This window comes from Sparus aurata, chromosome 8 (assembly GCF_900880675.1).
Source record: "Sparus aurata chromosome 8, fSpaAur1.1, whole genome shotgun sequence".
Lineage (NCBI taxonomy): Eukaryota > Metazoa > Chordata > Actinopteri > Spariformes > Sparidae > Sparus > Sparus aurata.
Window position 1 is genome coordinate 692,083 of NC_044194.1, and position 13,722 is coordinate 705,804.

Below are 13,722 nucleotides of genomic sequence, written 5' to 3' on the forward strand. Positions count from 1 at the left end.
GGTCCACCACCAGCAGGTATGTTGGACTGAATTCTGTTCAGGACCGTCTCTTCTCTCACAGGATCTGATCTGTTCAGCTGATCATCAGTTTATGATTGGGTTAAAAAGAAATTTGCTTTTTTTGTTGTTATTGATCTAAAATGACATGAGATTTTTCCAGTTCATGTAAATTAATTTGGACCGTGATAGATTGATCACAGTTTTGGTCGTCCAAGAGAGAAAAGAAGTCTCTTAATTGAGGGAGCTCGAGGTTCTATGGAGGCTCAGAGAGACGAGAGACAAACAATTTAAGTCACTGAAAGATTATCATGCTCAAACATGTTCAGCATAAATCTGATTCCTGTACAGAAAACACTTTATATCTGACTTTGAAAATCGATCACCAGAGTTAATTTATGATGGTGTGTGTGTGTGTGTGTGTGTGTGTGTGTGTGTTCAGGAAACATGAGACCTGAGCCTGACCTCAACGCCTCCATCAGGCTCCGCCTCTGCGTCAACGCCTCCTGTCAGCCTGCGGTCGGGGCAGAATGTCCCTACAGCACTGCTCAGCTGGTCCTCATCGTCATGGTAACCACCTCCCTCAGCCTCGTCACCGTGGTCGGCAACACGCTGGTGATCCTGTCCATCAAGGTGAACCGTCACCTGCGGACCGTCAACAACTACTTCCTGTTGAGCCTGGCGGCGGCCGACCTGATTGTGGGCCTGTTCTCCATGAACCTGTCCACGCTCTACCTGCTGTGGGGCCGTTGGCCCCTGGGGGCCGCGGTCTGTGACATGTGGCTCGTCGTGGACCACGTGGTGAGCAGCGCCTCCGTCATGAACCTGCTGATCATCAGTCTGGATCGTTACCTCTGCATGACGTGGCCGCTCAGCTACCCGGCGCGGCGGACGGGCAGGATGGCCGGTCTGATGATCGGAGGCGCCTGGCTGCTGTCCTTCGTCCTCTGGGCCCCCGCCATCCTCTGCTGGCAGACGCTCGGCGGCAGACGTGTTGTCCCCAATGGGAAGTGTTACACCCAGCTCCTCGCCAGCCCGGCCGTCACTTTGGGAACGACGCTTCCTTCTTTCTACCTGCCGGCGCTCGTAATGATTGGCCTGTACAGCCGCCTGTCCGCCGCCAGCCGCAGTCGAATGAGCGCGCTCAGGTCAGAGCGAGGCACGCTCAGGACGTCCAGTCCTTCCATTAAAGACTTCCTCTTGAAACGACGGAGCTGGGTGACTAGTGACCCGGGATCAGATGTGTCCCTGAACCAATCAGATTCCAGCACGCCGAAGCCCAGAAGGAACCAGAAAGTGTCCAGAAGTCCCGTCGACACGTCGGAGCCGACAGACGCCTGTCTGGCCCCCCAGCAGTGCCACCCGCGGGCCGCTGCACGCCATCCCAGGAACCCCGACTACAACAAGATTGAAAATGACTCCTCGTCCAACACCGACCTCCACAGGACGGCCTCGGCAGCGTTCACCACCTGTCCCAGCTACAAGTCTCAGGAGAGACGGAGGCGGCGGGTGATGGCGAGGGAGAGGAGGGTGACCAAGACCATCCTGGCCATCCTCCTGGCCTTCATCCTCACCTGGACGCCGTACAACGTCCTGGCTGTCATCGCTGCCTTCTGTCACTTCTGCATCCCCAGCGTCCTGTGGACCACAGGGTACTGGCTCTGTTACATCAACAGCGCCATCAACCCCGGCTGCTACGCTCTGTGCAACGTCACCTTCAGAAAAACCTTCTGCAGCCTCCTACGCTGCAGCAGGAGGCCGCGATGACGCGCCGCTCAGCTGACGTCAAATCAGTGTCGAACAAAACATCATACTGCAGCTGCTGAACTGATCCAGAACTGACCCAGAACTGATCCAGAACCAAAACATACAATGAGGATCAGACTTTTCTCAGTGTGGTTCTCTTCAGTTTACCGCACAGCTTTCACAGGGTTTAAAGCTACAAGAAGACAGAAAGAAGTTCATGTAGAACATTTGCTGAATGAACAAGAAGGTCCAAATAATGCAGAATGAGTCAGAGACAGAGTTTCACAGAGTTTATAAAGTGTCTCCAACTCAACAACTCACTAAACTGACACATTTGTTAAGGGGGTCTGGGGACTTTCTCCACGGGGACAAAGAAGTAGCCTATATTGTTCCTGTTTAGTGTCTTTGTAACATGTGACATGTTTAGATCAATAACATGTTTCTTCTTTCATAAATGGAGTGTAAAAGGTGACATCAGTGTAAACAGTGTGTTCAAACAGCTGATCAATGTTGGCAGGTAAGACTTTAGCACTTTAGACACAGAAGCAGACAGGCTGGTACAGACATGCTGCCACAAACGGAGACAAACAACTTCAGCTGAAAGATTTAATGCTGAATTTACCAGAAGGAGCCTGTAGCTCCTCTCACACTGCCTGGATGGGGATCCTGGGTTACACACTCCACACATCACCACGTGTTTGTGTTGTTGTAGTTACTGTTGTCATGGTGACCGTCAGCCCTCCAGAGAACAGCCTCGTCCACAGTGACAGAGTCAGACAGCGTCCAGTTTACTGATGGTGATGATGTAATTATTTCATTTAGAGAGAAAAATGTAACTTGGTCACTTTCCAGGATGTTTGGTGGGTCAGGACCTCCATCACTACACATCATAACAGCATCCATATGAACCGTCTGCGGGTTTAGATTGACAGGAGGACACCTGGGAAACACCTTAAAACACACCGACGTCATCACCATGACGTGCCGCTTTCTGTGTGAATCACACAGCAGTTCGTCTTCACGCTGGACCTGCTCGGTTCTGTGTGAATAAACAATGGCGGAGCATTGGCGAACCGCTGCGATAATGCGGCTTCTCTGTGTGAAAGGGCCGACTGGTTCAGAATGTGTCAGACAGTTTCACAACGGTTGTAAAGTTTGTTTTAACTCAACAACTCTTAAATCACTTCATTTGTTAATGGAGTCTGGTACAGTTTGTGTAGGAGCAGTGGAGACGGTGCAGAGAATCTATAGAACCGAGGGGAGCGACCATCAGTCCTCCGCCCAAACAAAAGATCTCCATCAGACTTCTGCTTAACTAAGTTTCATTCTACTTTTTGATCCTTTATTATGTTTTTAAAAAAACAAACCCTAACCCTCAGTGCTGCTACATTGGACTATTCCATCTTACTGCACATGTGCACAAACACTTCAGGAAGTCAGAACAAACTGTTGGCGTGCTGTACAAACATAGACATGATATACGTAGACGCCTCATAGACGGACGCGGCCTATTGGAGCTGACGTATCAGCGCGGCCGCCATCTTGGATGGGTCCCCAATGCCCCCCCCCCTGCATTTATCTCTACTGAGGAAGGTTTATCCACAACTACAATAATCATAACTCCCCAAATTTTTACTGGATTTTCACACGGTTACAAACAGCAGAGATGTAGTTATGATACAGGGCGCTGTCACAAAAATTATAGAATTTTTAAAAAAATTTTTAATCTTACTTGTGAAAGGTAATCCCCCGCGATCAGGTAACAATACTGCGCCGGTTATTGCAACCGTAAACTGCACAAAATACGGGCATAGTTGCTCGCTCTCCGTTGGTTCTGATTGACTCTGGTGCTAGCATACAGTGAGGAGACCCAACCAAGATGGCGGCGACGCGGGATTACGTTCCAGCACGCCATGAGGCGTCTACGTATATTATGTCTATGGGCTCAGCTACCAAACATGACGAGCTTCTTCACGGCGGCCATTAGTGATGACATCATCAGTGCAGAGCAGTAAGAAGCACTAGCGGTGCTAACAGCTAACAGCTAACAGCTAACGAGCTCTGTGTCTGTCTCAGGCCCAAAATGACTAAATCCTCCCCGAGTAAACTTTGTGTGTTGTGTCTCAGGTGGAGAGAAACTGGCCCACTCACTCCTCAGTCCTCCTGGATTATTCAGAGGATATAATCCTCTATAATATAATAACGTGTGCTATGAAAACAATGTAAATATTATTTTTTAAATATGACATCTACCGTGAATATTGTAGTATTAGAACACCCCTGATACACACTGTCTCTCTCTCTCTTTCTCTCTCCTATTTACTTTAACTGGTGCTGTTTCCTGTTTCCTGTTTCCTGCTTCCTGTTTCCTGTTTCCTGTTTCCTGCTTCCTGTTTCCTGTTTCCTGCTTCCTGTTTCCTGCTTCCAGTGCCTTCTTGATGTCAGTGATGTAGTTACAGATGGCTGTCTTGCCTGATCTTTATCAGATTTAAAGACCTTGTGTAGAAATATTAATATTTACAGCCACGTGAACACACAAGTTTACAGTAAACACGTGTCAGCCACACATTCTGTTACCTACGGAAGCCTGGAGGGGCAAGTGAGAAATAAAAAAAAGAAAAGGTCTGATCCAAATGATTTCTCTCTGGTGTTTGTGACTTCATGCAGATTAATACACTTTTTTTTTCATCCACAATGAAAATAAAGCATGAAGGTGCAATTTGACAGATGGAAAAAATCATCACCAAATCAAAAACAGAAAGTCATTTAGACCAGATCTCCTCCAACAGATTAAAGGTCCGTCGTGTTTTCTGTCTTCAGGATTGTGTGTCTCGTTTAACACTCACTGAAACAGAACTGCAGCTGTTCATATGATCACGTGTGTTTTCTGTCTGTGTTGAGGCGGCGGCCATGATGGCGACACGTTGAGCGAGACGATGTGGGAGAGACGGAGGAAACTTCAGCAGACGTCATCGTGTGTTTGTGTCAGTGTGACATTAATGACCAGAACAAACTCTTCACCAAAACAATGTACAGTATTTAATTTGTTCATTTATACAAGTCTCATCTTGCAACGTCAATAATCTATAGTTCAAAAATAGATTTCATAGAGGACTGTGCCTTTACAGATCCATCCAAGCCTTTACAAATTATTACAAATTTTAAAGGAGACTCTGAAACAGAACTCTGACATCCCGGAGCAACGACACGTTTCCAGAGCGGATCAGAACATTTCTTGGATGTTAATTGAACTTCAGCTACTTAAAAAGCTTTTAGGACTATTTGAAATAACTGTTAATACAAACTATCATCTATGAGGACAGAATTATTCATTATCATCTAGTAGGAGGATTCTGGAAAAGCTTTCCACATACTTTAATCCAAATAAACACAAGAACTTCAAATCAGAATCAGTAAAACAAGAATAAAAGTCAAAGGAGGCCAACAGTGAAAGGTGTTGGTGTGTTCTGGAGGAGTCTCTCGGTTGTTTGAGTTTGATGAAGGAGGAAGACGATTGTTCAGCTGGAGAAAGAGAAATGAATCTTTCCGTCTTCTGCGTCTCTTTTCATCCGTCAGTTTGACTTCTTGTCCCCTGGAGAAGGAAAGAGAAATATGAAGGTTCATTAAATAATTAATCTGAGTTTTAATAGAATGTTTTACTTGAGTATTTCTGTGCTGTGATGCTGTGATGCTGTGGTGCTGTGGTGCTGCGGTGCTGGTACCGGTACCAGTCAGGTCTCACCTTTGGCTTTCTTGACTTTGGGGGAACAGGGTTTGGACACCTTGACGGTGGCTTGGCAGTCTGCGTTGAACAGCGCCCTCTTCAGGGTTCCTGACCGGCTCTTGGTGTTGCTGGCGGCGTCGCAGGATCCCCACGGGCCGAACTTATACTTGCAGTCGCCTGAAAGGAAACACACAATGTGTTTAGAGGTAAAATCACACAATGTCAGTTACTTAATTCATAATTAACTGCATCAACACAAACCAGGAGCTTTAAAGTGACAATGGTGAAAAACATCATCAATAACAACTGAAGGCTTAAGATGATCCTGCAGTGCTTTAACGTGCAGTTCCTGTGATGGCCACTAGAGGCTGCTGCTACATCACCTCAGTGAGGAGGAAACACAGACTCTAAATCTGGTCTGAGATCAGTTAGTGACGTGTTCTCTGCTGCAGACTGATCACAGCAGACGAGCTGATGGAGCGATTGGGGCGATTGTTGTGGCCCAATTGTTGGAAAACGCACACTAAACTGCCCCCTTGGCTGGTTAAAACATGATAAAGTGCCCTCGTGGGAGCATAAACGTGCGCTAAAGTGCCCTTCTTTCGCCCTGCCCTTCAAAAAGTCTGCGCACACCACTGATATCAGGTGTATATCAGGTGTGTGTAGGTGTGTGTATCAGGTGTGTGTAGGTGTGTATCAGGTGTATATCAGATGTGTATCAGGTGTATATCAGGTGTATATCAGATGTGTATCAGGTGTATATCAGGTGTATATCAGATGTGTATCAGGTGTATATCAAGGTGGTATATCAGATGTGTATCAGGTGTATATCAGGGTGTGTGTAGGTGTGTGTATCAGGTTTGTGTAGGTGGTATCAGGTGTAATCAGGATGTGTAGTAGGTGTAGTATCAGGTGTAATATCAGATGTGTATCAGGTGTATATCAGGTGTATATCAGATGTGTATCAGGTGTATATCAGGTGTATATCAGATGTGTATTAGGTGTGTATCAGGTGTATATCAGATGTGTATCAGGTGTATATCAGGTGTATATCAGATGTGTATCAGGTGTATATCAGGTGTATATCAGATGTGTATCAGGTGTATATCAGGTGTATATCAGATGTGTATCAGGTGTATATCAGGTGTATCAGATGTGTATCAGGTGTATATCAGGTGTATATCAGATGTGTATCAGGTGTATATCAGGTGTATATCAGATGTGTATCAGGTGTGTATCAGGTGTGTGTAGGTGTGTATCAGGTGTGTGTAGGTATGTGTCAGGTGTGTGTAGGTGTGTATCAGGTGTATATCAGGTGTGTGTAGGTGTGTATCAGGTGTGTGTAGGTATGTGTCAGGTGTGTGTAGGTGTGTATCAGGTGTATATCAGGTGTATATCACATGTGTATCAGGTGTGTATCAGGTGTGTGTAGGTGTGTATCAGGTGTGTATCAGGTGTGTGTAGGTGTGTATCAGGTGTGTATCAGGTGTGTGTAGGTGTGTAGGTGTGTGTAGGTGTGTATCAGGTGTGTGTAGGTGTGTGTAGGTGTGTATCTGGTGTGTGTAGGTGTGTATCAGGTGTGTGCAGGTGTGTGTCAGATGTGTATCAGGTGTGTGTAGGTGTGTGTAGGTGTGTGCAGGTGTGTATCAGGTGTGTGTAGGTGTGTGCAGGTGTGTATCAGGTGTGTATCAGGTGTGTATCAGATGTGTATCAGGTGTGTATCAGGTGTGTGTAGGTGTGTGCAGGTGTGTATCAGGTGTGTATCAGATGTGTATCAGGTGTGTGTAGGTGTGTATCAGGTGTGTATCAGGTGTGTGTAGGTGTGTGCAGGTGTGTGTAGGTGTGTATCAGGTGTGTATCAGGTGTGTATCAGGTGTGTGTCAGGTGTGTATCAGGTGTGTGTCAGGTGTGTGTAGGTGTGTGTAGGTGTGTGTAGGTGTGTATCAGGTGTGTGTAGGTGTGTGTAGGTGTGTATCTGGTGTGTGTAGGTGTGTATCAGGTGTGTGCAGGTGTGTGTCAGATGTGTATCAGGTGTGTGTAGGTGTGTGTAGGTGTGTGTAGGTGTGTATCAGGTGTGTGTAGGTGTGTATCTGGTGTGTGTAGGTGTGTATCAGGTGTGTGCAGGTGTGTGTCAGATGTGTATCAGGTGTGTGTAGGTGTGTGCAGGTGTGTATCAGGTGTGTATCAGATGTGTATCAGGTGTGTGTAGGTGTGTGTAGGTGTGTGTAGGTGTGTATCAGGTGTGTATCAGGTGTGTATCAGGTGTGTGTAGGTGTGTGTAGGTGTGTGCAGGTGTGTGTAGGTGTGTGTCAGGTGTGTATCAGGTGTGTGTCAGGTGTGTATCAGGTGTGTATCAGGTGTGTGTAGGTGTGTGTCAGGTGTGTATCAGGTGTGTGTAGGTGTGTATCAGGTGTGTGTAGGTGTGTATCAGGTGTGTGTAGGTGTGTATCAGGTGTGTGCAGGTGTGTGCTGGACTCACTGATGTCCTTCTTCCAGTTGCAGGGGATCTTGCAGTGGATCTTGTCGGTGTGGTCCTTGCAGGTTGCGTCTCTCAGGCCGTCTCCACAGTCTCCGTGCTCGGGGACACACTTCCCGTACTGAGTGTCCGCGGGGGGGCAGTCTGAGGCCGGCCGGGTTTTATCATGTTTACCACCTGCAGGACCAGAACCAGAACCACAGCTCTGTCAGCACCATGAACCTGCTCCGTCGTCAGGAACTGCAAACTATGTGAATCTTTACTCGTCATCAGCGTGAGTCTCTGAGAGCTGACGTTAGTTTAAATTCACCAGAAATATCAAAAGTACATGTAGACATTAAAAATCACTTTAAAATGTCACATTTATTATTTCTGTTTTAATTTGATTGTATTTGATATTTTTTAATTCACTTACTTACCTACATGTTTATGTTGTCTTGCAAAAGAAAAATAAAACAAATAAAACAAATACTTTTAATTACCTTAAAAATCGATAATGGAAAACATAGAAATACAGTCAGGTCACATTTCTACTGATTAATAAAATAAAGTAATAAACTCTCTTTCCTCTTGACAGAGAGAACTCTGATCACTCTACTGTTTTGTTGTATATATTATTATTGTTTATAGTATACTGTGCACTGTATATATATATAAGTATATCTATATATATGTCTATCTATCTATTTCAAGCATACATTTACTTTTCGAATCATTTTTGGTGCATTAAATGGAGTAAAGTCTTTTAAATGAGACTTTTTATTGATTGGTGGTTTCAGTGTCGGAACAAACTGCATTTACTTAAAAGTAGAAGTTCATCTTGTGGTTTTTCTTTACTGATTTGTTGACGCGTCACTTTTTGTCTGATTCTACGTCTCGTTCTGTTCGCAGACAAACACGAGACGACGTGACGTTTTACATCATTACATTTATATCATTTGACTATTTTTATTGTGAACATGCACTTTTGATTGATATGAATGTTTTTGATTAAACGATGTTTTAGAAATGGTTGAATGTTGTGTGGATGGTTTTGACTGGTCCGGTTCTGGTGGGACCTGATTGGTCCAGCAGCCTGCTGAAGACGTTCTGTGATGAAACTGTACTGAACTGATGCTGGCTGAATGAGTCTGTCCTCAACATGACCACACTCAATGATGTTTTACAACTTATGTCAAAGAATTACACGGAACGTTTAAATATCATTGAAAATCAAATTTGATGTTTTGGGGAAATTGCACATTAATGTTATAAAATCATAATTACGTTCATAATGTTTTCTAATGCGTGGGCTGCACAGTGTCATCAGTCTGTAGGGAAACTCTCAACTTTAGATCTGAACCTTCATCCCAAACTTTAGATCACAAAGGAAGTGATGCCTTCAGGGACCGCGGTCACACTCAGGAAGAAGCTGATGTCAGTTGAATTTAAGATCTCACCTTTGTGATTTTTGGCCTTCCTGCTGGCCTCGGCGGCGAGCGTCACGGCGAGGAGCAGCAGCAGCGTCACGGACAACAAACTTCGCATTCTGCAGAGACAAAACATACAGAAATAATCGTGACACATCCAGTGACAGTGAAGCTTTCTTCAGCTCATGTTGTTGTTAAAGGAATCACTTTTATGATGTTATTGTTGTTTTTATCGTCTCCCTTAGGAGACATTTGTTCTGGACACGAGAATGTCACATGTTCACATGTAGCACATGACAAAACACACAAATGTGAATTTCCTGAAGCCGATGAAAAACCAGCTGAGTGTCACAAAGACAGAAAACGGTACAACCTGAAGTACCTGAAGCTTCTTCCACCTGCTTTTCCCTAACTCTAACCCTGAGGCCAGATTCACCCAGATACCAGTTTGGTTCTGAGAGATTTCACTCTCAGCTGTGTTGCGTATCTGCTCTGGAATCTGGCAGAACTGCCGGGCCCTGCCGGAGCGGCCCGGGCCCTGCCGGAGCGGTCCGGGCCCTGCCGGGGCCGCCCGGGCCCGGGCCGCTCCTGCAGGGCCCGGGTGGCCCCGGCAGGGCCCGGGCCGCTCCGGCAGGGCCCTGCCGGGGCCACCCGGGCCCTGCCGGAGCGGCCCGGGCCCTGCCGGAGCGGCCCGGGCGGTCCGGGCCCTGCCGGAGCGGCCTGGGCCCTGCCGGAGCAGTCCGGGCCCTGCCGGAGCGGCCTGGGCCCTGCCGGAGCAGTCCGGGCCCTGCCGGGGCCGCCCGGGCCCTGCAGGAGCGGCCCGGGCCCTGCAGGAGCCGCCCGGGCCCTGCAGGAGCAGCCCGGGCCCTGCAGGAGCGGCCCGGGCTGCTCCTGCAGGGCCCTGCCGAGCAGACAGGAAGTCACAAAGTGAAACAACAACATAACATCCGGTTAATTTCCAAGACAAACCCTCCGTGTTGACACCTGCACAAACATCTGGAACAAGAGACGGACAGAAGCTCTTCTCATCCGTCTGCTGTGTTTAGAACTCGTGCTTTACCTGCAGTCACGTGACATTATGAGATTATGGCAGGAACTCCTCAGCGCAGCGCGGATGCATCCAGTGGAGTGTTTATTAGAGTTTCTGTGGTGTTCAGGACACATTTACACCAAAAATCAATCAGTGACATGATGAGCTGCAGGTCCGGGTGAGCAGGGCGGGATGACCCGACATACTGCGATACAACATATATACAACATATATTCTGACGCTCTTCACAAACACTCAGACTGAGCTACAAAATCAAAAACCTCCATATCCATACTGTGACGATGTCATGCAGATGAGTATTTACGGCTCTGATTTTCTGAAAATGAGCCTTTAAAAGCAGATGACATCACTGATGACATCACTGATGACATCACGATGTCCCGCCTCACATCCCGATAGCGATACGTATCACGTACATCAGCTCCAGAACTTGGTCCTCTGCCTCCAACACTTGGACCAAATAGGAGTTTGATCAGCAGAAACAGACTTCTCGTTGTTCTGATCCGATCCACCGTGCTGTGGAGCTGTGCGGGACCTGGCCCGGCTTGGCTGGTTTGGCCAGATGGTCCAAATTTAGTCCAGATCAAATCTGCTCTCTTTTCAGCTCTGCCCCCCAAATCTCAGCACGCTTAAGCCAAATAATCTGAGCATTGTGGTGAAGCGGCGTCAGGATTATAGAAGTAGGCTAATGTATTCACACACTGCTGCTGCTCTCTCCTGCACACAGTCGCTCATTTCTGCTGTTTCTCATCGTGATTACAGCGTCTGTCTGCTGACGCCACAGCGCCGTCAGCTCAGGAGTAATGTAGCGCCGGCTCTGAGCTCACCAGAGGAAAAAAAAAGGGGGAGTCAATTACCCATAAAGCCCCTCTCTCCCTCTCTGTTGTTATTGTGCTGAGAAATGACAGACTCCTCTTTCAGGCCTCCATTAAAGCAATGGTCCTCTTTCACATGTCAGCTGGCAGAGCAAATCCTGCTCTTCTCGCTCCTCCTGCGGCCTTTTATGAGGAAAGAACCGGCTCTCAGCAGGCCTCCAGTCTGTCCTCCATCAATGAAGAAGAGGAGGAGGGAGGAGGGAGGAGGGAGGAGGAGGAGGGAGGAGGGGGGAGGGGGGAGCAGCGTCTGAAAGAGCTCTTTAGATTTGCCCTCAAAAGAATACTGATTCATTGGGCCAAAACAAAGCCTCCTCTAGCCTGGTTTCATTTCTCTAAAGCTGAACACAGATTCCATGCCACGTCTTAGGAGCCCCCCCCCCCCCCCCCCCTCCTGAATAGAAACTCATTTGCATAAGAAAACAATGAAGTGTTGGCGTGAAGAAAAGGAGTGGGATGCTCCCTTTGGTTCACAACCAGGAACATTTAGTGGAACTTCCTCCTGAATCTCAGGGTTCACTCTCGCATCCGGAAACATGAAACAAAGTTTGAACATGTGAATCTCTTCAGTTTGTTTCAGACCACATGTTGGCAGAATACCGCTCAACAGAGGCGCAGGTCCGCCACCGAGAGGAGGACACGAGGAGGCTGACCATCAACAAGTGAACGTCTCCTGGAGGGAGAGCTGATCGTGACTCCGACATGAGTCAGAGGCCAACACATTCAGACCGGCGGCCATGTTTCCATCCTGCACCCTGGATCTGATCAGCACTCTGAATATCACAGACACAAACTCCTCCTCCCCCTCCTCCCTCCTCCCTCCTCCTGAGGAGGAGGGAGGAGGGAGGAGGAGCAGGAGCAGGAGCAGGAGGAGGAGCAGGAGGAAGAGGAGGAGCAGGAGGAGCAGGAGGAGCAGGAGGAGGAGGAGGAGGAGCAGGAGCAGGACGAGGAGGAGCAGGAGGAGGAGGAGGAGCAGATCACACTGAGTGTTACTGCACATCAGACTTTCACACTGATGTGTACAACGTGTCACATGTCGTTCACATTACAGTGTTGTAATGACAGTAAACAGGGTGAGGAGCAGCAAAGGGTCACATGTTGGAATCGAACCCCCGGCTTACAGACAACAAGGCTGCCGAGCCGGCGACGTCAGTCCAAGACACCATTTCAACATTTGTAAGTGTGAAACCACCGAATATTTAAAAAGAGGGACGGCGGCGCTCCAACAGCACGCTGAGACGTCGGGACAGTTTAAGGTGTTTGTAACAGAACCAGATATTTCAGCCAGACAAGTTTTTCTGATAAAATCCAAGAAGTTTGTGAGACAACAGCAGAAGAGTCACGAAACATGAGCCGGAAACATTCATCCTGAGCGGGAACGAAATCAACAGGACAAAAACATCATCTGGCTCTTTTTCCTCCTGAAATGTTTCGTGTGAAACACGTGTTGTGTTTCTTTCACAACCGAGCAAAACAAACAAGTCTTCTGTGTGAAATCAAGTGAAATAAATCAATGTGTTCGTTTGACTCGTTTCTTCACTAAATTTTTATGACTTGACATCAAAAAGATTCTGAAATTTCACAGTTGGAAAAAAAGGAATTTAAAGGTATTTTCAGCTGTTCAGAGGAAGTCGTTCAGATCAGACAGAACAGACGCTGATTTGACCCTCAGGGCTTCCGTACATCAACAACATGACTGAACAAGATGATTTAATCATAAATCTTACAAACAATCATGAGAGTGTTCGTGTATCTGAATGTGTCAGTGTTTACTCTTAGCTTGCAATATCCTTTCAAAATAAAGTGTGAGTAATGTTATGAGTTATGAGATATACAAGCCCTTCAAAATAAACCTCCTCAGTGTTCCTGAGCTCTGCAGTTGTCTGAGAGATCATGTAAACATGTAACAGGAGCAAATACAGCCTCACATTATACACTGTGATCAGCTGCAGGACCTCCACACACACACACACACACACACACACACACAGACACATACACACACACACACACACACACACACACACACACACACACACACGTAGACTCTCATTATTTAATGACCAACTAAGTATTTAAAACAGCCGATCTCATTTCTCAGAAGCTGAAGTCAGATTGTTTCTAAATGACCACAATACTAACACCATTACTTTATAACCTGCAGATTAACTCACTGTTGGACGAACACGATTAATCAGCTAATCCTTTCACCTCTGATCTTTACTGATTCTATCTAAATGAAAATAAATTAACGCAGCTCGGTTTCAAATTTGTGTAAAAAACATGAGAACTTACTTGCTGAGCTCAGAGGAGCAGCCGGTCGAGCTGAGGAGGAGTCGCTTCTGTCGCTGCCTTCAGCTGCTGCTGCTGCACACACACACACACACACACACACACACACACACACACACACACACACTCTGCATACGGACAATGCTGAAGACCAG

General features: G+C 46.9%; 2 protein-coding genes across 2 annotated transcripts; one reads left to right on the forward strand and one right to left on the reverse strand.

The window, feature by feature from the left end:
- Positions 1 to 2,062, forward strand: LOC115586977 (muscarinic acetylcholine receptor M4-like). Its single transcript, XM_030426498.1, has 2 exons — positions 1 to 16; positions 440 to 2,062. The coding sequence occupies exon 2, from the start codon at positions 445 to 447 to the stop codon at positions 1,762 to 1,764; it is 1,320 nt and encodes a 439-aa protein (XP_030282358.1). The 5' UTR covers positions 1 to 16; positions 440 to 444; the 3' UTR covers positions 1,765 to 2,062.
- Positions 2,063 to 4,759: 2,697 nt separating this feature from the next.
- On the reverse strand, positions 4,760 to 13,712 carry mdkb (midkine b). Its single transcript, XM_030426516.1, has 5 exons — positions 13,571 to 13,712; positions 9,383 to 9,471; positions 7,947 to 8,120; positions 5,486 to 5,644; positions 4,760 to 5,335 (listed from the first exon to the last, which is right to left on the reverse strand). The coding sequence occupies exons 2-5, from the start codon at positions 9,468 to 9,470 to the stop codon at positions 5,316 to 5,318; spliced, it is 441 nt and encodes a 146-aa protein (XP_030282376.1). The 5' UTR covers position 9,471; positions 13,571 to 13,712; the 3' UTR covers positions 4,760 to 5,315.
- Positions 13,713 to 13,722: the final 10 nt, after the last annotated feature.